This window comes from Telopea speciosissima, chromosome 9 (assembly GCF_018873765.1).
Source record: "Telopea speciosissima isolate NSW1024214 ecotype Mountain lineage chromosome 9, Tspe_v1, whole genome shotgun sequence".
Classification (NCBI taxonomy): domain Eukaryota; kingdom Viridiplantae; phylum Streptophyta; class Magnoliopsida; order Proteales; family Proteaceae; genus Telopea; species Telopea speciosissima.
The window spans coordinates 51,840,613-51,866,465 of NC_057924.1; the positions used below are offsets into that span (position 1 = coordinate 51,840,613).

General features: G+C 39.9%; 2 protein-coding genes and 2 long non-coding RNA genes across 8 annotated transcripts in view; 2 read left to right on the forward strand and 2 right to left on the reverse strand.

Moving 5' to 3' along the window:
- LOC122639910 (F-box/kelch-repeat protein At1g57790-like) overlaps window positions 1-5,916 on the forward strand; it is a 36,034-nt gene extending 30,118 nt beyond the window's left edge. Inside the window, exons 3-4 of one of the 2 annotated variants that reach the window (XM_043832955.1) lie at window positions 4,336-4,356; window positions 4,795-5,916. In XM_043832955.1, the coding sequence (XP_043688890.1) occupies window positions 4,336-4,356; window positions 4,795-5,863 (1,090 nt within the window). In that variant the 3' untranslated portion in view covers window positions 5,864-5,916. Of the gene's footprint in view, window positions 1-4,197; window positions 4,357-4,794 lie in introns of those variants that run through there. The other variant, XM_043832954.1, reaches the window with a different exon arrangement.
- LOC122639909 (F-box/kelch-repeat protein At1g57790-like) overlaps window positions 4,637-25,853 on the forward strand; it is a 62,106-nt gene continuing 40,889 nt past the window's right edge. The window contains exons 1-2 of one of the 4 annotated variants that reach the window (XM_043832952.1): window positions 4,637-4,673; window positions 24,032-24,537. In XM_043832952.1, coding sequence (XP_043688887.1) covers window positions 24,085-24,537 — 453 coding nt within the window. In that variant the 5' untranslated portion in view covers window positions 4,637-4,673; window positions 24,032-24,084. Of the gene's footprint in view, window positions 4,674-22,175; window positions 22,207-22,233; window positions 22,283-24,031; window positions 24,538-25,853 lie in introns of those variants that run through there. The other 3 variants (XM_043832950.1, XM_043832951.1, XM_043832949.1) reach the window with 3 other exon arrangements.
- On the reverse strand, window positions 5,324-24,827 carry LOC122639912. Its single transcript, XR_006329598.1, has 2 exons — window positions 24,759-24,827; window positions 5,324-5,474 (listed from the first exon to the last, which is right to left on the reverse strand). It is a non-coding gene; the product is annotated as an uncharacterized LOC122639912 (long non-coding RNA).
- On the reverse strand, window positions 5,816-14,407 carry LOC122639914. Its single transcript, XR_006329599.1, has 2 exons — window positions 14,370-14,407; window positions 5,816-5,857 (listed from the first exon to the last, which is right to left on the reverse strand). It is a non-coding gene; the product is annotated as an uncharacterized LOC122639914 (long non-coding RNA).

Below are 25,853 nucleotides of genomic sequence, written 5' to 3' on the forward strand. Positions count from 1 at the left end.
TTTTTGACATTCAATGACTCAAGTATGGAACCATTTAGAACCATCGATTTATAGATTCAAAATCAAAATTGAATTTATTAATTTTTTTTAGGAAAGTAGTTTTCTGTTCGAGAGTGTGACCTATGCCAACACTCTCATGTGTTTATCTCTCTCCTCCTCAAAAAAAGGGGGCAGAAGTATCTTTTTATATGGAGAGGAGAGAGATAGACTCATGGGAGTGCTAACGTAGGCCACACTCCTGGACAGAGTTTTTTTTCCCATTTTATTTTCTAATAATATGTAGAATCAAATTGAACTGAATAGTAATGGATATGGATCATTATCGTCTCCTGTTCTCTGCCCGATATAGTGATCCAGTTCCTCTCATAGGGACCTAACCCCTTGCCTAAACACACTGCTCAAGGGAGGTTAAAATGTCATTTCCACCTCCCTAGGAGAGGAATTGGACCACTGTACCGGGCAGGGAACAAGACAAGAAAAAATATCGCTTTTGGCTTAACAATTGGGTTCAGTTTCTTCGGCTTCAAATTAACACCCTTGGACGAATGTGGTATAAAAAGAAGATATAAACATTAAAAAAAAAAAGGGGGGGGGGGGAAGGTTTTGTACACGGTCGTGTAAACCGTGTATGTGAGAGGGACTCTCACAAAAAGTTGGAAAAGTCATAAATACTCACCCATTAATTAATGTCTTGAAACTCCCACCCTTTCAAATACACGGTTTCATACACGACCGTGTATGAAACCATTCCCCAAAAAACAAAAAAAAAAAAAAAAAAACTTTTAAAAATTCAAATAAAATCAAATGAATATCTTCAACAACTGCATTAATTTTCTAGTCAGGCTTAAAGGTTATTTACTCTTTGCTTCCTAATTTACTATTTAACCCTTTGCTTTCACGCCATTTTACCATGCAACCAACAAACCATGGTTAAGTTATTGCTGATGAATTAACCCAATTGAATCCATATCAAGTTTGATAAGAGTTGGGCTTTCTTCAGACGCATTGTCCCTGTGGATGACAGAAGCCACCTTACCTCGGTTCTTGGTATTAAAGAAATGTCTTATGAGGTACAAATCTGTTTTGCCAGGTCCAAAGCTCCAGAGTTACAACATATTGTTAACCGAATCAACACCTGTCTCTCTTGTTGAAAGACAAATATGCTCTCTTATGTTGGACGTAAGATCATAACCCAATTTGTGCTAGCTGCCATCCTTGCGTATCTTATGTCATGTTTTGCATTCCCTGCTAAATGTTTCGCAGCATTGACTCTGTTTTCTTACGATTTTGGAATAAGGAAGGATCTATTGAAGAAATTGCGCTTAATTTCTTGGAATACTATTTAATCTTCTAAAAACCTTGGTAGATTGAGTTTGAGAGATTCAACTACTCAAAACAAAGTATTGATGAAATGGAATGGAGACTAATAAATGAAGAGGAATCCCTATGGGCCAAGACTTTGCTAAGAAGGGTTCGTGGACCTGGAATAGTATTGCTAGTATTATTCCCCTTTTCCACCAAATGGGTTTTTTTGAAAAAGAGGATTTGGTTAGGACACTCTCTTTTGTTCTGGTCCTTGACTTCCTAATAATCTAATGAGTTTTTTCCCATCCTTGAATCCAAATCATAATCCTAATGCATAGGCCAGTGACTTTCTCTCTTCTAATTCTTGGAATGTGAATCTCCTCTCTACCTACATCTCTTCATCTTTAATCTGTGAAATTATTAAAATTCCTTTTATCTCCAGCGCATGACCGGTGGTGATGTCATCTTCTAACAATGATCATTTCACCACTAAACAAGCAACAATGTTTTTATTTAGGGACTGATGAGGCATAAAACACCCCACCTATCAGAGGTTGTCACATGGCCGACCTGACCTCAGTCCGAGAACCGAATTGAGCCGAGCAGGAAATCGGGCCGACCCCGTCTTCGATAAGTCACCTGACAGAGCCAGACTCGAGCAAGCTATCCGGTGTCTGAGGCCGAGCTCTAAGCCGAGCTCATACAAGTCAGCCATAAACTCCTGGCCGAGCTTACTGCCGAAACCAACCTCTCGGGCCGACCTCCCAGGCCGAGGTGACGGCCAAGGCCGACCTACCATGCCGCCCTCCTAAGCCGACCTCCGAGGCCGAGCCCTCCTCCACTGAAGCTGCCATAGCGCCCCACCGGGGATCTCCGGGCCACATCAGCGCATCCCGAGAATCACGGGATAAGGATCGAGCCACGATCCCAGCGCAACACGGAATCACACTCTACATGGACTCTTACCTTAATAAGAGCCCGACCCCGAAAATAGCTTTCCACTCCGCTCTACGCAAGAGAACCTTTCGAAAGAAGGACTCCTACCATACTAGGACTCTCCCAACCGCCTCATCTCATCCTCACTCTATAAATACCCAGGTATGGAGCACCATTCCTCATCTTGCTTTTCACTACGCAGTTATGCTGTTTGCATTGGTGATCTAACTTTAGCATCGGAGAGTCCTAGGCCGGAGCCACACCGGCTCTCTTGTGCTCATCACTTGGTCTTTGCAGGCTCATCCGTGGGCGAACCAAGCATCGGAGATTTTCACACGCAACAGGGACATATGTCTCTCCTCTTTACCCCTTCTAGAGGGATCAATCACATCCCCCTTCTCGTCCAAATGGATGAATTTCTTTTGCAAATTCAATATCCACCCTAAATTTAAACTTCACATTTGGAGAGTGCTCCAGTATTCCTGTCAGAGCAATTCTGTGGAGATGGATAGATTTGGATCCCTGCTGTTCTTATTGTAAGAAGGGTCCTTATCGTCCCCAGTACTGGGGAGCCACTGTGCACACACGGGTGGTGCTGGGCTGCACGATGCGCATAGCACAGCCCCCAGTACTGGGGGCGATAATTTCCTATTGTAAGAACCACCTTGAAACATCTTGGCATGTTCTTTTCTCTTTTGATTTCATTAAAAGAATTTGGACTGGTGGCCCATTAGGTTTGAGAACTGAATATCTCACTCACAATTCAATTTGGTCTCTCTTTCTTGATCTCTTTGACTCTCTGTTTTTGTCAAAACTAACTTGCAAATGGGTTTTTAGTGTGTTTCCTATTACTTCCTACTTTATTTAGAAGCGAAAGAATCATGTTGTTATGTCGAATGTGACACCTAATCCGAAGGTGATTTTGGATAAATATTAAACATTGGATCTTTGACATGAGACTATCCCCGTTCACTTATGAGGATAAATCCCTTCTAACAAATCAATGTAGTATTTCTGCTCACTCTTTTGTATCAGAGCGTTTTTTTTTTGGATAGAGTTGGATACTATTTTGACAAATAATCTTATCGAGGCTAAAGCTAAAGGCCTTCTTAAAGGACTAAGAGTAACTTTTAGCTTAGGATGGACTGATATTCAATTTTGGGACTCTTCTTAGGTTATATAAGATATGATTTTGGAGCCATTCACAAACACACGATCATGGACTTCTTTCGGCTAATAGTGAAAACTATCAATGTCAGCCCCTCTGGAACTTTGAACGATGAAATATCTCTCTTTTAATATTTTATTTTCTTTTCATAAAGAAAAAGGGAAGTAGTTTTTGTTTGAGAGTGTTGCCTATGCCAGTACTCTCATGATTTTATTTATCTTCTCTTCAAAACAATGGGCAAATGTGTCTTTTCATGGGGGGATGAGAGAGAAAGAGAGAGAGACTCATGGGTGTGCTGGCTTAGACCACACTCCCAGATTAAGTTCTTTTTGCCAAAAAAAAGTGAAAATGGATTTGCTGGCTTAAGCCACATGCCCGACAGATTTTTTTTTTGAGAAGAAAAAAAAGAAAAAGAACTCTGTCCGGGAGTGTGGCCTACGTTAGCACTCCACGAGTCTATCTCTCTCCTACCCCATATTGGAGAAAAAGACAACTCTATCCCCCAAAAAAAACAAAGCGCAAAATCTAATAGAAACCTTAAACAGAATTGTTTATAGGAGATGCAAGGCGACGTCCCGAGACGAGTTTGGTGGGGTGCCGAAATGAATGCCTCACCCCTATCAATGGCGAAAATTCGGCTCCCCAATGTGCCACAACGTGCACTTTCATTGCCTGCCGTGCGAGCATGGCACCTGCGCTCCCATGCGGAGAACAGTCCCTCTTGTTTATATTAGTTTAGAAACCAAACCGATTAAGACCTTGGTCCAGAAGCCAGAAGAGGAAAGGATTTCAGTAGATCGACGCCCCAGTTCTTCCATATGAAATGCTACACGCTTCTTCCTCTAAAAAAGTAGTTATACCCTACAGGAAAATAATCATCTTCACACACTCCCTATCAGTTTTTTTTTCATGCCGGGAAGAAACAGGACAAGTGAGATGGAGAAGTCGTAAGTTCTTCTACTAAGTTATTCTTTTTTGTGACTGCTTGTTGGGTTTGAAATAAGTTCCAATCTTTTGCTACTTTTAACTCTTAACAAGTTTCATGATTTCTGGTAGAAAACGAGCATTTTAATGTCTTAATGGGTTCCTATGTTTAGGTTTAGAACGTTTAGAGTTTGAAATGCAATCTCATGTTTGTATGTCAGACTTCAAAAGAAAAGTATTTAGGGTTCGGAGAATTTGATTTTTATTCTGTTTTAGTCTGAGGGCTTACAATATATTTCAATTTATATCAATGTCTAATTATAGATAGAAGTATTCCAGGGTTTATGATCTGAGGGCTTACAATATATTTCAATTTATATCAATGTCTAATTATAGATAGAAGTATTCCAGGGTTTATGAACAAATTTGAATTGTTTTGTTGTCCATAGAATGCTGCATAGGGTTCGAGTGGATGAGCTGCGGCCTTGGTCTGACCTTCCAATAGAACTGCTGGAGCTTATTGTGTCCCATCTCTGCGTCGAAGATAATGTCCGCTTGTCCTGTGTTTGTAAGAAATACCGTTCACTCCGTGTAGTAAACCAATCTCCTTGGCTTTTGTTCTCCCCATCGATAGGTGGCAGGAAAGGTGGGATAATCAAGTACTTTGACCCTTCACAGGGCAAGTTCTATTTTGAAGAAACAGAGCTAAGGAATGCATTTATTCAATGCAGCAAGGATGGATGGGTGCTATTTTGTGAATTGGCCACTAGCTTGTTCTTATTGAATCCCTTCACCAAGTCAAGAATCGACCTTCCCTTTGACTGTAGTTTACCAATATGGTTTTTTGGGAGTAAATTTAAATTTGCTTTATCTTGTGCGCCCACATCCCCTGACTCGGTAGTATTCGCAATTGGGAATTATGATATTCACCGTCAAGGGGTTTTTATCTGCGTGTATCATCCAGGGGATGCAAAGTGGACGAATGTTAAGTACCAAAATACTGATGGTGCCATATTTTGTTGTGGGGATGGTCCAGTTTTCTGTAATGGGTTATTCTATTGTTTGAGTGAATCTTCTGATAATTTGGTAGGGGTATTTGATCCACAGAAACATACTTGGAGTATCCTTCCTGTGCCTTCACCTAATCTGAGCATTGATCAACAGAGGGCTAAACACCTAGTCGAATTCAAGGGGAAGCTTTTATTGGTGTCTGTATCTTATCCTGATAAGCCCTTTATATTCAAACTGGATTTGACCAATATGAAATGGGTTGAAATGGACAGCTTGAATGGTGTAACAGTGTTTGTCAGCTCTCTCTCTTCTCTTTCAGTGACTGATGTCCCAAGTGTATCAAGGAACAGTGTCTACTTTTCGAAGCAACGTTACCGCGGGAAGTCTAGCTACTTATATTCTCTGGAGGACTGTTTGTACCATCCTGCTAAGCAGTGGCATGAGGCACGAAAAATTCCAAAGGCTGCTTGGATCGAACCACCTAAGATGAGTCATCTTTTGTTTGAAGAGATCCTTTAATGTTATGCATTTCTTTACAAGGGATTTCTGAAACTTCTAATTCTGTGTTTTTTCTTTTGTAAAAAGTAAAAAGTTATTGTAAGGGTCTTCAGGTGGAATTTGGTTGATGCTTGTGTCAGAAATTGAGTATACATCAAACACTTGGTTAAGGTTTTCAAAGTCTAATTATTTAGTCGTTAGGTCTAAAAATTCGATGTAGCGATCAGTTAGGTGAAATTTCAGACAGATTGGAATATGCAGAATCTGTGACTAACATCCTGCCCGTTTATTCATTCATTTGAAGGACAAGTGAAGAGCCTTTGAGTTTTTTTTTTTTATTGAAACGGAAATTTGCAGGTCAAGTTGAATAAATATGCAAATAGTGGGCTTCAAAGTAGTTATATCTTATCTTAGTTTGTTATTTATTTTTCTACGGCTAGAAACCTTTTTGTTTGTTCACAACACATGGGAAGTGGTTAAGACATGTGTGTGTGTGTGTGTTTTAATGTCACAATGCCATCTCAATTCAACCTCCCATTTGAACTGTACACCAGTGAACCAGCCTCATCATGGTTAGTTTATTTAGATATCTTGTTTTACCTGGCACTTTTCTAATGGAAAAACCAGCAAGAATGTAGCCAGGTGTATAAAATACAGGTAAAGTCAATACCTTATGGATGCAGGTGCACTACCTTGGATCAACCCAAACCCAGTTGGGTATCCATATGGAGAGGAACTGGGTCCAGTTTGAGTCTTGGGTCTAGTAGGATATTAGGAATTTATTTTTTTTAGGTAGATAATATTTTATTCAGTCAATTTAAGAAAGGGGTATATGTTTGCAAGTGTTAGAGTTGGTTAGAAATCTTAGAAGATTGTTTCCTTGTTAGAGTTTGTTTCCAAGTTTGATAGGTTTCCTTTGTGATTTGGATTTTCTTCTATTAAATAGCTTGTATTAGGATGAAATTTCAGATTTGAAGAATGGAATAGTGAAGTGTTTGTGAGTGCCTGTGTGGCCAAAAGTACTTGTGCGATCTCCTTCTTCCCCCACAACTTTCTTCTTGTGCACTCATCTCTCCTCTGGGACTCTGAAATTCCCTTCATCCCCACCAGCCCTCTATCAATTTGGTATCAGAGCTGAAGGATCCATCTCCTTCCCCATCAATCTCTCTCATTCCCTTTAACACCATCTCTGTTCTTTTACCGGGAGCTGTAAAAAAAAAAAGAGCCCACTGAAACCCACAGCAAACCGCAGCCCCATTGATGTAGATCAAAATATGAAGAAAAAAGACCAAACACTGTTCACACGAACGGTGTCACAGCCCATATTTGCCTTGTTTGGGGATGCTTTTTGGAAGATCTTGTGGGCCCATCAAGTGGAGAAAGCTTCTATCCTAATGCTGCCGAAGTTTAGTTTCTATTTTCATATTTAGAAAGTAGGCTTAAGTTTCTATTTCTTTGAACTAATTTTAGTTTGTTATTATTTTTATTTTGTTTTCTAAAATAGAAGTTTCTATTTTGATGTATGGCAGCTAGATTTTATAAGAAGTTTCTATTTTTTGGGTTTTATGAATTAGTAGATTCCTTTTCTAGATTTATTTAGTTTCTTAATTAGATTAGGACTGGGTTGCTTTGTAATTGGGTTATTATAAATAAGAGTATGAGGCTGAGCAGAGAAGGACAGAGATTGAAGAGAAAAGAGTTATGATTGAAGCTGTGAGACGCGACAACGGTGAGAGACCGTGGATGAGAGGATGATGGGCTGAGAGAGCCGATCCTGTCCTCGCTTCGATATCCCTTCCTTCTTTTTCTCTTTTTTTTTTTTCTCTCTTTTTGTGTTCTCCTTCATATGTAAACCAAAAAAAAAAAAAAAGAAGCAATAAAAGTTTCAGTTATCCAATTTGGTCTTCCTTGTTGTGTTGATCCTGTCTACAATTGATTTCTCGCTAGTTTCCCTAGTTTGAGGTCGACTTTTGCAGTACCCATCGCACAATTGCCACACAACCCTACCTCCCCCCGATTCCCAAACCCACCTTTTCGACTCCTCCAGGTTCATCGATTAAAAAAGAAAAATCCCATCGATTCCTACTGCATCCACCAACCCTACTCCATTTCTTCGACTCCTTTGAAGCCCCATACCCTAGTATCTGACCCAACCCAAACCAGAAACCCAAAACCACCTTCTCCGTCCTCCACTGCCTTTCCCCTGACTTCAATTGAACTCCTTTGTTTTAGGGTTCTGCTAAAAGCCAAAAAAACAAAAAAGAAGATCAGAGTGGGTGAGAGGTATTGAACCAGAGAAAAAAAAGGAAGAAGAAATAGCGAGAGACAGACGTGAGAAATAACTCATACTTGGTCTTTGGTTTCAGAAGCTTACATCGCTACTCCGAGCTCAACTCTAGTCGAAATCTCCTTGTTGAAATCGAAGACCAGCATCCAAATGGAAGTCGAACTACTCCTTTCTCTGCTGACTATTCGCTGGTAGAAGAGGACTCCAACTCGACTTCTACTCCTCCCCATGGTTTTAACGATAAGTCCCACTATGACCCCCTTTTTCTACGACTTCTGTCTACCCTTTTTATTTTATTTCCTAATATACCCGTACCTCACTTGATTCAATTAATTCCCTTACCCATCTCCATATTTACTACTCCATCTCCTCTTTATTAACTTTTTGCCATTAATTCTTTTGTTATTCCTAGTGTGCCCCTATCCTCTTATATGTCGCAACCATCTTGTGTTTCTTGTTGAATTTCCATATTACGGTTCTACCACCTTCTTAGGAACTTCAACTTAATTACAAATTCTACTATTATTGTCATACACAAATACGCTTGACCTAATTACGGGATTTCTCATTACTCCTTGATTTGAGTCTCATCTTGGTTGTTTGGGCCCATAGCGATGGATTCTTTTGTGTTCAAGTTCAGAGTTTGATTACCCAATGGAAAGCTTGTGATTCAGGTTCATCATAGATACTGGCTTATTTCTCTAGAAATAGGCCTAGGGTTGGGTTATATACATGTTGGGCCTTTGTTCCTAAGGATTTTCTATGTATTAGGCCATTTTAATGAGCCTAAATTAGGGGTACATAGGTTGCATAAGGGATTAGCCCAATACTTAGTTTATTTTTATGTTTTCTAATTGAACCGGTTCAAATTGGATGCAGCATCCAATTGGTTCAATTTAAGTGATCATATGACTTGGTTAAGTGGTTATGTGACAACTTAAGTGGTCATGTGATGTAAGTTGGGCTGGATTAGGACTCTATAAGTCCAGCCATGTTTTGAGTCTATTTCCTTTAGTATTTTAGTTTCCTAGTCAATTTAAATTACCTATAATAGGTTAGGGATAGGATTAGGCCATTCCTTTTTAGTGTTTAAGTCTATTTTTGAGTCTTCTATATAAGTTTGTAAGGGAGGCCAGCATTGTACACGAATTTGATTAATGAAAAAAGCTTTTGCTTGTTGGCTGCCATTGTTGCTGCTCTTGTGCTCCTTGTGAGTGTGCATCCTTGTGGTTCTATCAAGGTGGAAAGGGACTGGTGGAATCCGGTTGACTCCTTACGCCATGACGGCTGGGAGGATCTTCTTCAAATTCGAAGGTGGCTTTATCCTTCACAATTGTTGAAGCTTGCTGCCAGTGGAATCTCTAGTAAGTTTGACGCCAAAATTCTTCTTCTAATCCTCTAATCCTTTCCCCCAATTGATCCCCTTTATTTTTGGTTTGAATCCCATAAACCCTAACTCCATTAAAGCCTAAAACCTGCAACTCAATTCTGTCCAGAATTGCAGAATTTCAAAACTCATCCAAACCCTAACCTTTTTATACCATATTGACCCCCTAGACCTGCCCATTAATACCCTATAAACCCCTTTCCCAATATCCAACCCAAACCCTAGGAATTGACCTAAATCCTAGTGCTGTCCATTTGAACCAGCAGCCCCTTTTGTTATTTGATCTGGTTGTTTGGCTCCTAGTAGGTCTCCTACCTATCTAGGACTACATTAATTGGTATCAAAGCTATGGCGGAGGGAAGCTCCAACCAAGCTTCGAAAGACCCACCTCCATTCGTTTTTAAGACCCGAATTCGTCTACCCAATGGGAGCACAACCATATTAATTGTTGATGAGAGGCGACGTAACAACATTATTTCATAATCCGTGGTGGATATGTTGTCCCAATCAGGAGAGATTTGCATCATGTCTACATGTAAGGTCTGTGTTGAATTTGGGTGTTCTTTATACCATGATGGTGCTTGGTGTCAGCCGGTACCACATTCAAAGAGTTTTATTGCAGTAGGTGGTGATTGGTTGGACGAGCGACAAGGTTGGATTGAACCTGAAAACAACTCGTGTGTCCTACCTGATCGACACAGTCTATACCATTTATTTACTCTAAAAGGGTTACAACCAAAGGTGACCACATCGACTGTACAGCCACAGGGACTGCCGAACATGTCAACTCAAACGCAAGTGGCATCGACTGTGTTTGAAGTTTCACCATTGGCAGATACACCAACAGAAGATCCTACTGAAGTGATCTATGTTGAAGAAACCAATGTAGATAAGGCTGAACCAGTAGAAGATGAAAAGCTGATTGAGAGCATTCCAAAGGAAAAAAATGACCTTCAAGATGCTGCTCTTGAAGAGGTGGAGCTTGTGTCTCATGCATTAGATGAGAAGGTTGCTAACACTGAAGGCTCTATAGACGAGACATTGATTGTTGCTGCTGATTCACAGGCAGAACACATAGAGTTTGTTATGCCACCATGGTTCTTCGAAGAGAAAGCTTAACGCATTGAAGACTTTATCCCCAATGTTCCTGCCTCATCGGAATTTTGTTTGGGGATGGTTAAAGTTGCTGATCACATGTTGATTCCCCCTCATCATTGCAAAATTCGATGACGAATTTTTTCAAGTTGGAGAGAGTTGATGCAGGTTCATCATAGATATTGGCTTATTTCTTTAGAAATAGGCCTAGGGTTGGGTTATATACATGTTGGGCCTTTGTTCCTAAGGGTTTTCTATGTATTAGGCCACTTTAATGAGCCTAAATTAGGGGTGCATAGGTTGCATAAGGGATTAACCCAATACTTAGTTTATTTTTATGTTTTCTAATTGAACCGGTTCAAATTGGTTGCATCCAATTGGTTCAATTTAAGTGTTCATGTGACTTGGTTAAGTGGTCATGTGACAACTTAAGTGGTCATGTGATGTAACTTGGGCTGGATTAGGACTCTATAAGTCCAGCCATGTTTTGAGTCTATTTCCTTTAGTATTTTAGTTTCCTAGTCAATTTAAATTACCTATAATAGGTTAGGGATATGATTAGGCCATTCCTTTTTAGTGTCTAAGTCTATTTTTGAGTCTTCTATATAAGTTTGTAAGGGAGGCCAGCATTGTACACGAATTTGATTAATGAAAAAAGCTTTTGCTTGTTGGTTGCCATTGTTGCTGCTCTTGTGCTCCTTGTGAGTGTGCATCCTTGTGGTTCTATCAAGGTGGAAATGGACTGGTGGAATCCGGTTGACTCCTTACGCCGTGACGGCTGGGAGGATCTTCTTCAAATTCGAAGGTGGCTTTATCCTTCACAACTGTCGAAGCTTGCTGCCAGTGGAATCTCTAGTAAGTTTGACTCCAAAATTCTTCTTCTAATTCTCTAATCCTTTCCCCCAATTGATCCCCTTTATTTTTGGTTTGAATCCCATAAACCCTAACTCCATTAAAGCCCAAAACCTGCAACTCAATTCTGTCCAGAATTGCAGAATTTCAAAACTCATCCAAACCCTAACCTTTTTATACCATATTGACCCCCTAGGCCTGCCCATTAATACCCTATAAACCCCTTTCCCAATATCCAACCCAAACCCTAGGAATTGACCTAAATCCTAGTGCTGTCCATTCGAACTAGCAGCCCCTTTTGTTATTTGATCCGGTTGTTTGGCTCCTAGTAGGTCTCCTACCTATCTAGGACTACATTAACTTGTTATGTTGTTTATTGGTGAAGAGCAAAGCAACAATTTCGTCTCACGATCTATAGTATAGATGTTATCGAAGAACAACCAGATGATTATTCACTCTGAGGATTATGTATTCGTCGAATTCTCCATTTCTTATTATTGTGACGCTGCATATTGTGAAGTGTTGGATTCTCCTCGGCGTAAGGTCAAGATTGGTTGGAAGAACGAAAAGGCATCATTGATCGTGACAGAAACTTGTGCACCCTACATCCTTTTAACATGCCCCAAACATTCATTCTTCATGGATTAGTTGATGATTTTTGTTCCAAGCCAATAGAGGCAGCACCGGTGATACAGCCTCAACCAGAGCAACAAATAGTGGCAATGGAAGACGAGAAGATTGTGGATCAGGTAACGACAGAATCTAGTGCTGTGAAAGTTGTTCCTCATCATGAGTTCGTCCTTCCCCATGATTTTCCCGCCATGGATGCACCTCCAAAGCTTCATATTTTGGATTTTCTTTAAGTTGCAAAAATGGAACCTATAACTCCCGCTTGTGAGCTTTTAATTCTTTTGTTGTACAAAACTCGTGGATGAGATTTTCTCAACACTGGGGGAATTGATGCAAGTGCACTACCTTGGATCAACCGAAACCTAGTTGGGTATCTAGATGAAGATAAACCGGGTCCAGTAGGATATTAGGAATTTATTTATTTAGGTAGATAATATTTTATTCAGTCAATTTTAGAAAGTGGGATATGCAAGTGTTAGAGGTTGTTAGGAATCTTAGGAGATTGTTTCCTTGAAGTTTGATAGGTTTCCTTTGTTAGTTGGATTTTCTTCTTTTAAATAGCTTGTGTTAGGATGAAATTTCAGATTTGAAGAATGGAATAGTGAAGTTTTTGTGAGTGCCTGCGTGGCCAAAAGTGCTTGTGCGATATTCTTTTTGCCCCACTCCCTTCTTCTTGTGCGCTCTTCTCTCCCCTGCAACTCTGGAATTCCTTTCGTCCCTATCGGCCCTCCACCACTTATTTAGAATTAGCTGCTGGACCCTTGAAAAGTTGAAAGCAGAGTTACTTTTAAGCACTATGCATGTTCCATATTCTTCCTCCCTATTTTCTTGTCTTGCTGCCTATGAGATTTGGGTGAGACTCAGACAGGTAGATCCTTCAAAAAGAGAACTTTAAGAAGTGATTGCATTATTCCATACTATAGATTTTTGTTTTTTTTTTTAGATTGTGTAGTACAAACTCTAAGGGATGTGAGGTGAAACTGTAAATCATCTGCTCCAGAACTATCCTCATAGAGTAAACAAAGATTTGGAGACTTAAGTTATATGCTGTTAGGTTGCCATTAGTGAGCTTTATTCCATTTTACCCCCGGGGAGGCGGAGGGGGTAGAGTGAGGTTGGGGATGGTGGGGTTCAGTAACAGTTGTTCGATGCTGTACCTTCATCTGTTCTTGGTGGACCTTATGCTCTTCCATTATGTCTGTAAGGAGCATATTGTTCTCTACATGATATGAAAGACCGTATGGTGCATTTAGTATTGAAGTAGGTGCAACCGAGTCAATTGTAATTACATATTATTTGCTGTCTGTTTGGGATTAGAAAGGAAAGGAGCCTCTCAATGCTGCTTCAATTGCTTTGCATATTTTATATAATTTTGTTTTAAACACTGCCCAGAACAAGCAGCAATGCAATGATTCAGCTAACTCTCTAACATGGAAGAGGATATGGTTATTCTAATGATTGGATAGATTGGAATATGCTCTGAACTGGCCACTTGTCAAATAGATTGGTATATTCCTTTTGTTTTTCATGGCTCCTAATTTTTAAACTGATCCAACTTTTTAAACTATTTTCAAAGAATTTCTCTGATTTGTTGTAAAGTTAGCAGGATTAGAGATTAACACTGAGGTAATAAAGGATGATGGGACCACATCCATGAAGTTTTGAGTGCTAACCAAACTGCCGCATGGCAGTTATAACCAGCAGTTATTGTTTGTCAGTTTTGAAAACCCATCACCATTAGATGAATATGAATTTTGGTTTAAGCAGTATCAAGAACATTACGAGATGGAGATCAGATGATTACTTAGTTATTGAAGGCTAGTCTTTCCTAGGCTGACCTTTCCCTCACAATTCATCTTGATTTTGTAAATTATGCTTGAGCACAGACTGGCCTTGCCTATTGATCTGCAGAATTGAGAGCTGACACTGTTGTGGTTGGTCCAATGAAAGGGGACAATAACTGTAGAAAACCGACCAGTTTAACTGGGGCTGTAATTTCTTAGGTTTCAAATTCAGGCCTCTTGGACCTAATACTATTTTGGACTGACACTTCTATTCAATCTTTTTTTTTTTGGGTAAGAACACTTCTATTCAATCTTTTTTTTTTTTTGGTAAGAACACTTCTATTCAATCACTTCACCAAGTTTGATAATATTTCTGTCAGGTTATTTTATCTGAAGTTGTAGTATTAGCAGGAGATTTAAAATGGCAATGGTTGCTCTATTGCTGTTGGAGAATCCTTTAGGAGATGTCATCTTTTGTTTGAAAAGCTTTACTAAATGTCATGCATGTATTGATAAGGGATTTCTGAAACTCGTGGTTCTATGTATCTATTTTCTCTCTTTCTTTTTTTTGTGGAAGGAAAAATTTACTGTAAGTTGCTTTAAGTAGATTTTGGTTTATGCTTGTATCATATATTGAGAGGGTGGATCACTTGGTTTTGCTGTCCTAAGTCTAATTATCTATTTATTTGGTTTAATAACTGGGTGTAGGAATCTGTCAGGTTGAAATTTAGGGCAGGTTGGACTTTGGAAAACCTTTGACTATTTATTTTCTAATAGGTAGAAGCACGTGCACGCGTGCGCACACACACACACAAGAAACAAATATTCATTAGGTTTAATAACTGGGTGTTGCAATCAGTTGCACACACACAAACACACACAGAGATTAGTAGCAATCAGTTACACACACACACACTGAAGATGGATCTTTATCCTCTCAATTACACTGCCTGTACTTGAGTCAAGTACATCTAACAGAGGAGGCAGAAATGACTTATCTTATCTCCTGCCCGAACACACTGTCCGAGGTGGGGTCCACCTCCCTCTATTAGATGTACTTGACGGTCAAGTACGGGCAGTGTAATTGAGAGGATAAAAATTCACTGAAGACACCAGTGACCTCGCCCCCTCATGGTATGGTCAATGCTACTTTCAAGAATTATGCAAGTATCATATTTGTTCTCCCCCATCTTGTCTTGCTGCTTTTGATATTTGGCTGGGACTCGGACACAGGTAAATTCTTTGAAAAAGAAGTGAATGCATGATTGCATAGTATTTGTATGTATCAAATGTATGGGAAAGAGAATGCTACATGGGCGCATGCGGGTCACTGCCCCTAAGCATAGACTCAGGGATGCATGAATGACTGCCGTACCCTTGGGAATTTATGCCTTTCCATGGGGTTGTGGTGGTCATTTCGAAAGCGTAACTCTTCACGATAACCTCTCTAAGCCACAAGAGGAGTCCTTACACAATACAAACCCCACCCGCCCTCCTCCTCCCCTCCCCCCCCCCCCCCCCCCCCCCCCCCCCCCCCCCCCCCCCCCCCCCCCCCCCCCCCCCCCCCCCCCCCCCCCCCCCCCCCCTTAAATTTCCCCCCCCCCCCCCTCACTTAGGTCATGTACCTTTACTAGCCCCCCCCCCCCCCCCCCCCCCCCCCCCCCCCCCCCCCCCCCCCCCCCCCCCCCCCCCCCCCCCCCCCCCCCCCCCCCCCCCCCCCCCCCCCCCCCCCCCCCCCCCCCCCCCCCCCCCCCCCCCCCCCCCCCCCCCCCCCCCCCCCCCCCCCCCCCCCCCCCCCCCCCCCCCCCCCCCCCCCCCCCCCCCCCCCCCCCCCCCCCCCCCCCCCCCCCCCCCCCCCCCCCCCCCCCCCCCCCCCCCCCCCCCCCCCCCCCCCCCCCCCCCCCCCCCCCCCCCCCCCCCCCCCCTCCCCCCCCCCCCCCCCCCCCCCCCCCCCCCCCCCCCCCCCCCCCCCCCCCCCCCCCCCCCCCCCCCCCCCCCCCCCCCCCCCCCCCCCCCCCCCCCCCCCCCCCCCCCCCCCCCCCCCCCCCCCCCCCTCCACATGCCTAGGTAGCATTCTTTCTCCCAATATATGTATATATAAAAATAAAAAATAAAAATAAAAGAGGTTGCATAGAGAGATCCCAGGAAACGGAGTGCAGATTTCATCTTACATTCTCTTGCATAATGAGCCGTGGGGCTCAAACTAATGCTCTCTCTCCTCATAAAATGTCTGTTTCTTGCCTCATTGGTGAGTTTCCCACATTTATGCTGTTGGTCCCAAGCTTGGATGATGGAGGGTTGGTGTGTCAGGTCATTAGCCGGCACTGCATAAACTTTAACCAAACCATTTTGCATGGTTTCTAGAAGTATAAATTTTCGACCTTATGTTCGGGCATACCTTGGAAGCGATGTGTTGCACACTATATGCCAAGTGTAGTGGAAAGTGTGCAAGGGTTAGGTAGGCCTCCTCTACAAGTGACACACCGCTTTGACACCTGCTTGTGGTAACAAGTGGGCAAGGGTTCTTGCACCATGGATGAGTGAAGATAAACAAGTCAAGTAAAAAACATAGGATTAGACTACTGTCGTGGAACATAGAAGCTTTACAGAGAAAAAGTTAGGAGTTGATAGATGTAATAATAAGAAGAAGAATTAACATAACTTAAGAATTAGACGACTATAAACTTCAGTATACTAGGGATAATAGAAATGGGGTAGGACTATTGATAGGTATGCTAGCGATATAACGTATGTTAGCATCCTATGCGTATCTCTCTCTTCCACCCTTTGAAATGACTCTCTTACCCCTCAATGGGTGGCAGAGAGAGATAGGCACATAGGGTGTTAGCATACGGTATATCGCTAGTATACCCAGCTAAGAAATAGCAAAAGATATGGTTTTGGGGATAGAAACAAGGGGACTTAAGTTTTAGATCTTGTTGCAGCTTATGATTTATCAATAGTAAACACATGTTTTGAAAAGAGTGAAGAACATTTTTCTAACCTTCAAAAGTGGGCAAACAATAGCCAAATTGACTTCTTTCTAGTTAGAGAAGGACTGATAGGTTCTTATGTAAAGATTGTAAAGTTATACTAGGGGAGAGCATCACCACACAACATAGATTAATGGTTATAGATGTGCGTTTTAAAATGCTGAACCATAGGAATGGTGAGTTCATTCACCCAAGATAATATAGTGAAACTTGAAAAAGAGAAAACTTGAAGGCATTTACAAATAAATTAAAGGGAAGCAGTTTTTTGTACGGGAGTGTGGCCTATGCCAGCATTCCCATGTATCTATCTCTCTTATCTCATGGGAGTGCTGGCATAGGCCACACTCTCGGACAGATAACTTTTTCCCTAAATTAAATAACATAGGAAAGTTGAACAATGGAGACACTACTATGATGTGGAACGTGATGTCTACTTACATTAAAAGTATAGCTACAAATATTTTAGACGAATTTAAAGGAAAGTAACATTTATGGGCTCATGTTCTCTGTGCCGCAGCACAGGCTGCGTCTAGACACATGGGCCTGCCACACAAGGGGGTACTGTGGTCATTGTGCCCACGTCCATGTGTTTGGGCGGAGCCTGCGCCCCTGGCACAGAAAACATTCTCCCAACATTTATATAGGGAAACTTGGTGGTGGGGTGAGGAAGTTCAAGCAGCCATTAGAACTCTAGTTTTAAAACTTGCCAAATGATTAAAAATGATGATTTAAAAATTTATAATTTTACTCCAAATAAAACAAAGAAAACAGTAGAGAAAGCATGGATTATGAAATATGAGGATCTCCATAACAATAGGCACAAGAGATTAGAGAAAAATATCTATAAACTAGTAAAAATGGGGGGAAGAAAGAGTAGAGATTTCAATCATATTAGATGTATTAAAAATGAAGATGTAATGTATTAGTAAGTGTTGAGGAGATTAAAGAGTGATTGGAAAATTATTTGTACAAATTTCTAAATGAAAACAATATAGGTAATAGTTTTTTAAAATTAGTGGACATCTAGCATGACGTTGGACATAACATGCATTTTTTTAAAATTTTCGGAAATCATAAAGTATTTTAGAAATTATTTCTCCCAAAATAGCCTGTTTTCACTAAAAAAAAAAATTGAATTAAATAGAAAACTAAGAAAATCTTAAAATTACTCTTCCAAAGGTAGATACTTCAAATGAGAAAATGGGGAAAACAGGGGTATACTTAAAATAAAAAAAAGGAAAATTTACATGTACCTCCCTTGAGGTAAGGCTTAATTACAAATTCACCCATGATTTTTGGATATTTACATGTACTTCCCTTGCTTTCCAAAATAATTAGTAAGAATTAGTAAGTAAACCCACTCTGTTAACTTAGGACTGAAAACATTTGAATTGTTTATTTATTGATCAAATTGCCCTTCATGATAAATTTTCACTTACATGGATTTCCTTCAATGAATCCAAGACATAAATAATTGGGTAATTTTGTATGTGTGTGTGTGCGCGTAAAATTTGAGTTGGTACCAATAAGACCAACTATTGAAAGGTATATCAGTATATGTTTTCCATTATGACTGCAAATCCTCTATGAATTTGTATCGAAACTCAAAATAAGAAAATAAGTAGCCAATTGCATAACTTTTCTAGTCAGTCTTCTATCTCGGAAATTAAAAATATACAAAATTACTTTAAGGCAATGTTTGGTTGCAAGGGAAATCAATGGGAAGGGAAGTGAAATTTTACAAGCTTAAAAGAGAAATTTTTGTAATCATTACGCCATGTGATTGTATTAAACTACTTAAATTTTTTATCATATTTAGTAATGATACACTTTACATGTAATTTTTATTTTACTTTTTAAACCAAAGGAAAATGGATGCAAAGTAAAGTGGAATTAAATAACCAAATATGGAATGATTTGGAGTTAATAATATAATCATATAGAGTAATGATTACAAAAAATTCTATTTTAAGTTTGAAAATTTCAGTTGCCTTCCCTTTAATTCCCCTTGCAACCAAACGAAGCCTAATTGAATCCAAGTAGCTGCAACATTGTTCAGCTAAATAGCTCACTTTGTTTCAGCCCCATAAATATGGTGTATGCGTCAGTCTCTTTAGCTTCCTAGAATTACAGCTGTTAGACTAGATCAAATTCACTAGAAGATTAATACATTACATATGGTCAGAGAAAGTTATCATCTAGGCTCCGTTTGGATTCCAAGAAAAGAAAAGTAAATGAAAAATAAAATAAAGAAATAAAAATCATGATGATGCATTGATTGTTTTATGTATCTGTCTCTCTCTTCAAATTCAATTTTTCTTTTTTTCTTTTTTTCTTTTCTTGACATCCAAATGTAGTGCTAGAGTAGAACATATCCCCTTTTTTTTTTGTTGGCAAAGTAGAGTAGCACATATCCACACATATATAGGTCCAGTTCCAAGCATCAAAATTATTATTATTTTTTTATTAGAAAATAAAATTATATTAACCGACTAAATAGAAACCATGTACAGTGACCTAGTTAAGTGAGCTGACTTAGCTAGCTCACTGAGCTGACTTAGCTAGGTTGCTAATTACAGTACAACAAAAAGGGTCTCCCTTAGAAGTATAGTAAATATCAGGTCATAGGTTGTTTATATACAATAGATCTTTTCGCAAAGACCAAGGCCAAGGATTTGAAGTTGGATATGGAAGAAGATCAGCGATCTGTTGAATTGAGCACCACACTTCTTTAATCCTCAACCCCAAATTCCTTGAAAAATCAAGATATGTTCTAATACTAATCACATCTGGATCAATACCATTGTAATTCTTAACATAGCCTCCCGTAAGCAAAAGAAATCTACCATCTAGCAAAAAAATACCAGACCATCTTGCCGAGATTACTTCGGATTTCTGGTATCCTGTACAGATTAAAATAGGGTAATTGAAATAAGGAAGAGAAGAAAAGTTAGCTATACCTACCGCATCATCAATACTTGGACTTACAAAGTGGGATGCAATAGGGGGAGGGTAAATCTCCAGAATGGCCAACCAAATATCAATTTGTTTTAAAACCCAAGTGGGATCAAGCTTTTCTAGCCCAATCACCACTTCGTTTCTAGCAATCTAAATAAAATAACACTGAATAACAAAAAGCTTGAAGAACCAATCTAAGGAGCTCTTATCTAAGGTGCGCTTAAACATGGTCTCTATGCAGAAATTTTCCAATGATGAATGCGACAGGTGTTCAGTTCTTAGCCTCAACGGCCCAACTGCCTAGATGTATTTGGTCCAATCACATGAAAGGAATAAGTGTCAGTAAAATTCGACACAACTTCCAAAAAACTTTGAAGATTGTTTGAACATTTCATGTGTTCAAAGGGAAGGGATAAATGGTTGAGATGGAATACTAAACTTTACCTATGACATCCTAGGGAATTCTATCTCTATCCAACAATTGAAAAAAGGCCAACAAAAATTGTTATGCAGGCTCTAGTGCTCTACCCATGGTGCATCCTATCTATGTAATAGTTTAAATTTTCCTATTATATAATAATTTTAGCAAAAATGTTAAAAATTTTCAATCAGCGTAAATTTTTTTAGGTTTTGGTTTTACAAAATCCGAACTAAGTTCAAAGCCTCAAGACAATTATAATTGACAAAAGATTCGGTAGGTAGGAACCCATCATGAGAATCCATGGACGCCTTTTTTTATTCACATGAAAGAGTGATGAATATTTAGGGAATAGTCTAAGTTGGCCATGTGTCGATTTTATCCTCATATTTAATCATTTACCCTCCCATGCAGTCCATTCACCCCTTTGACAATCACATTCACTCCTTTGGTAACCCTAAACTGTCATTGGGAAGCATGATTTGAGGTATCGGATCAGATCGGCCGATTTTGGTTAGATCGGATCAGTATCGGTTGAGATCGATTCTGATACTGATCAGATCTAATTGTACGGACAGGGGTAAAAATGTTAAAAATTAGTTTTTTTTTAATATAAAAACAGAAATAAAAGTGTCATATTTGCCTGAATTTGAATGATTCCAATCCATATCAGCCGATCCAATCTCGATCCAATTGATACTGAGATCACGAACCATATTGGGAAGTCAAATTAAACTGAAACTTAACATGTGAGCTCAAGACCTTAGCTTCTACCCCCCTGTCCACAAAATCTTAGCCTATCCAAAGTCCCTTTATTATCACAAGTGGGGTGGTCGGTTCTTATCAAATCTGCCCTAAACTCTAATCTCACCTTGTTTTTGTGTCCATTTACATTCGTCAGAAAATTGACTATTAATGCAAAATTTTGGAAGGGATCTATTACCAATACCACCAAATGGTGTTTACTACTGTGGAAATCTATTTGTAGACCAAAACAGTTTGGATCAGCTATGACTCATAATGTGTGGATGGGCCATGGTTGAGACTTTGTGGTCGATCAGCCCCTGGCGTACCTTGAGGGCGGGTCAAAATTAGATTTTTTTTTCGTCTTAAATTAGGACTTGGCCAAGCTTGGGCCTAGCTAAGGGGATTCAGAGTTGGGCTTGGGTTTTAAAAAGCCCGGCCCAACTTGACCCTATTCCAACCCGGATCATTATCCTCTCAGGCTCCTTGTTCGGTTCCTCTCATAAGGGGAGTGGAAATGATGACCTAACCCCCTGCCCGAGTGAGGTTAAGTTGTCATTTTCGCCTAAAGAAACCGAACAACCATATCGGGCAACGAACTTGAGAGGAAAAAAATTCGTTCCAACCCTAGGTGATGGGTCCATTGGGATTACACATTGAGAAGCTTTGCTCAAACTCAATGCTTTCTCTGATTGATATTTTACTTTGGATAAATTATACATCACCCCCTGGTTTTGAAACGAAACTCAGATCATCCCCTGGCTTTTGAAAAAACTCAAATCACCCCCTCTACAATAACAGTGTTAGTCTGCTATTAGTTATTGATGTGAAAGGACTATTTTACCCTTGTACTAAAACATTAGAATTAAATTTACAATACTACCCTTCCTTCATCTTCAACATTGGTCAAGAGTAGTTTAGGAATTTAAATTTATTTAACTGGTTGACATCATCACTTAATAGCATAAAACTAACGGTAAGGACTAATTTGTTATGTTGAGGTCTAAACTAGGGAGTGATTTGAGTTTTTTCAAAAAACCAGGGTAGGGTGGTCATTCCCCTACCCTAAAATCCGAATTACAATAAACCTAGTTAGATCATTCTTTCATATCCAATAATTTAACTAGGTGGGCGGGTTCTTGAGTTCCTGTTGGCGGTTCCTCTTGCAGATTAACACATTAGAGCCTGAGGAGCAAGGCTCCACTTCTTCTCTGCATCATCTTCATTTTCTCATCCCATATCAGGTTTTTCTTCATGACGGGAAGAAAAAGGGAAAGTACTATAGAGAAACCGTAAGTTCCAATCTTTTGCCACTTTTAACTCAATAAGTTTCAGGGTTTCTGATAGAAAATGACCAGTTTTGTAGTCAGGTACAATTAAAGTTTGAAATGCCATCTCATATTTGTATTTTATGATTTTTCTTGTTCCTGTATTTGCTTCATTTTGTAGAATTTATTGGTTTTGTAAAGAGATTCGAAAACAAAGCATTTAGGGTTTAAAAAAGAAAGGTAATTTACACATACCATCCCTGAGGTTTGACAAAAGGATAATTTTAACCCCCAGTTTTAGAAAATTCTGCGTACCCCTGAGGTTTGCAAACGGTAACAAATAAGCCCATTCCGTCAGTTCATGACTAACAGTGTTAAAATTAAGAGACCAAACTGCCCTCATCTTCCCCAAATCATTTCTCTTATTTTTATTCTTGAAGAACTCTAACCTGCAACTGAACCCTCTTCACCCCTTTAACCCTTCACTCCTGTTGGTGGACAATGCCTCGCCTTCAATGGCAGCACTTACGTCTTTCTAGTTGCCGCACTAGCTTTCAGTTCAGTTTCGTATATATTGCATATATAAAGCTTCAGCTCGCCTGTTGCTTTCAGTTCGATACTGCCTTGGCATGAAAGCGAGAAATCAACTACTTACAACAATAGAAAAGGTCAGAACCCTAACCCTAGGCTAGGTTCTTCATCTTTGTGTTTCCTGTATTCTTTCATTTATCTTTTCTGTTCCCTTATTGATGAGGTTTACTGTGATCTGAACTTCGAAGGAAATGGTTGGGGCCGTTCAGTTCGGCGTCTTGGCTGCGTGCGTCCGTCCTCTTTGTTCCCATGGGGATGGCGGGTTGGCATCTGAGCCGTAACAAGATGCTTTTTTTCAGCGGAGCCCTCTTCATAACACTCGCGCCATAGGTGTTCATCTCACACCTTACTTCCCTTCGATTTCTGATTTCATTTCTTCAATTGACGAATTCACGATTTTAAGGTCCGATCTCTGCAACGTTTGGAGAAGATGGTTTCTTCTATGCGATTGATGCTAGTGGGAAACAAGATGTGGTATGCTGGAAGAAGAATGGAGTTCATGGGTTCAGGTGCAAGGGAAGAAGAAGGGATTTAGTTGCAGGTTAAGGTTCTTGAATAAAAATAAGAGAAACGATTCTCACTCGGATCCATCTCTTTCTTCATGATTCCCAAGAAGAAAGCCCAACTCATCTTCCCCTTTTTCAAACCCTAAAAGATTTGGGTAAGATGGATTTGACATCGCTGGAATGCTGGAAGCTCCCAATTTTAATGGGGTTTTCCCTGAATGTATGTATAGCCATGGTGATGGTTATGGATATAGACTTTCTTATTATTTAATTGTGAGTATTTGGATACTTGCAACTCATCTTCCTCAATCGATTTGGGGAAGATGAGTTGCAGGTTTTTTTTTTTTTTTTTTTGTTTCTTGCTAGGGCAATTTCGACAATTCACATCGCATTTTTAATGGTGTTAGTCATAAACTGACGGAATGGGCTTACCTGTTACCGTTTGCAAACCTCAGGAGGGTACGCAGAATTTTTCAAAACTGGGGGGTTAAAATTATCCTTTCGTCAAACCTCAGGGGTGGTACGTGTAAATTACCCAAAAAAGAATTTGATTTTGAATCTCATAGTTTGAGTTTAATATGTTTTGAGTTCTGAGGCCTTATATTGGGATTGAAGAATCTGTTTTGTGCGAAGCGAAAGCAGTCTGAGGGTTTACAATAGAATTCAATGTATCAAGGGGTTTATGTTGAGGATATTGTGAACTAAGTTCAATTGTTTGTTGTTCATGCAATGCTATATAGGGTAAGAGTGGATGAGCTGCGGCCTTGGTCTGAGCTTCCTACAGAACTCCTAGAGCTCATTGTGTCCTGTCTATGCATCGAAGATAATGTCCGCTTCTCCTGTGTTTGTAAGAAATGGCAATATGTTTCCCATTCACTCTGTGTAGTAAACCAATCTCCATGGCTTTTGTTCTCCCCAGCTGAAGATGGTCTAATCAAGTTCTTTGACCCTTCACAAGGCAAGTTCTATTTTGATGAGATCCCTGAGCTAAAGGCCACGTTTATCCTCTGCAGCAAGGATGGATGGGTTCTGTTTTCTGCATTTGGCTATGGCATTTTCTTATACAATCCCTTCACCCAGTCAATAATCGATCTTCCCTGTTATATTATTTATCAATTTTCTACTGTGAGAGTTGCTTTATCTTGTGCACCCACATCCCCTGACTGTGTAGTTTTCGCAATTGGAGCTAATGAAGAGTTGCACAGTAAAGGGGTTTCTATTAGCATTTGTCATCCAGGGGACGACTGTTCAGTACCCAAATAATGGCGGTGCATTATTTCGCTGTGGCGATGGTCCAGTTTTCTGTAATGGGTTATTCTATTGTTTGAGTAAATTTTCTGATAATTTGATAGGGATATTTGATCCACAGAATCATACTTGGAGTATCCTTCCTGTGCTTCCACCTAATCTTCCTTGTCTGAGATGTGATCAACAGAGAGCTAAACACATTGTCGAATTCAAGGGGGAGCTTTTATTGGTGTGCGTATCTTATCCTGATAAGTCCATTATATTCAAACTGCATTTGTCCAAGATGAAATGGGTTGAAATGGAGAGCTTGAATGGTGTCACAGTGTTTGTCACCGACCAATCTTGAACAGTGTCTACTTTTCGAAGCCTCGCTGCGATGGAAAGTCTAGCTACTTATATTCTCTCGATGACTTTAAGTACCATCCTGCTAAGCAGTGTCACGAAGTGCAAAGCTTTCCAAACACTGCCTGGATCAAACCACCTAAGATGAGTCATCTTTTGTTTGAAGAGCTTCTACTAAATGTTATGATACTCATCTTTTGTTTGAAGAGCTCTACTAAATGTTATGAATGTCTTTGTTAGGGATTTTTGAAACTTCTAGTTCTATGTATTTATTTTCTCTATTTTAAAAAAGAAAAAATTACTGCAAGTTTCTTCAGGTGCATTTTTCATTTCTGCTTGTATCATAAATTGAGTGAGTCGATCACTTGGTTTTGTTTTTCAAAGTCTACTTGTCTAATGTTTGGCTCTAGTACCTAGGGGTAGAAATCAGTTAGGTTTGAAATTTAGGGGAGGTTGGACTCGGAGGACCTTTGACTAATACTTACCCATTTTTTCACTCGTTTGAAGGACAAAAGTAGGGCATTTAAGAAGAAGAAGAAGACTAGGGTCAATGTTGTTTCTAAAGTTAGCTGCTGGATCCTTTTGAAAAAATCAAAAGTTACTTTTAAGCGTTATGCAACTACCATATTCTTTACTGTGAGTGAAGGAAAACTTGGTCTGTTTCTTTCTATCTTCTTGTTTAGCTGCTTATAAGATTTGGCTTAAACTCAGACAAGTAGATCATTTGAAAAAAAACCTTGAAGAAAAGAAGCGATTGCATGATTGCATAGTATAATTTTTTTATCATAAGCGATTGCATGGTACAAATTCTGATGGATACAATGAGGTGAAACTGTAGATCATCTGCTCGAGAACTATCCTCATAGAGTTAACAAAGACTTAACGACATAAAGCCATAGGCTGTTAGT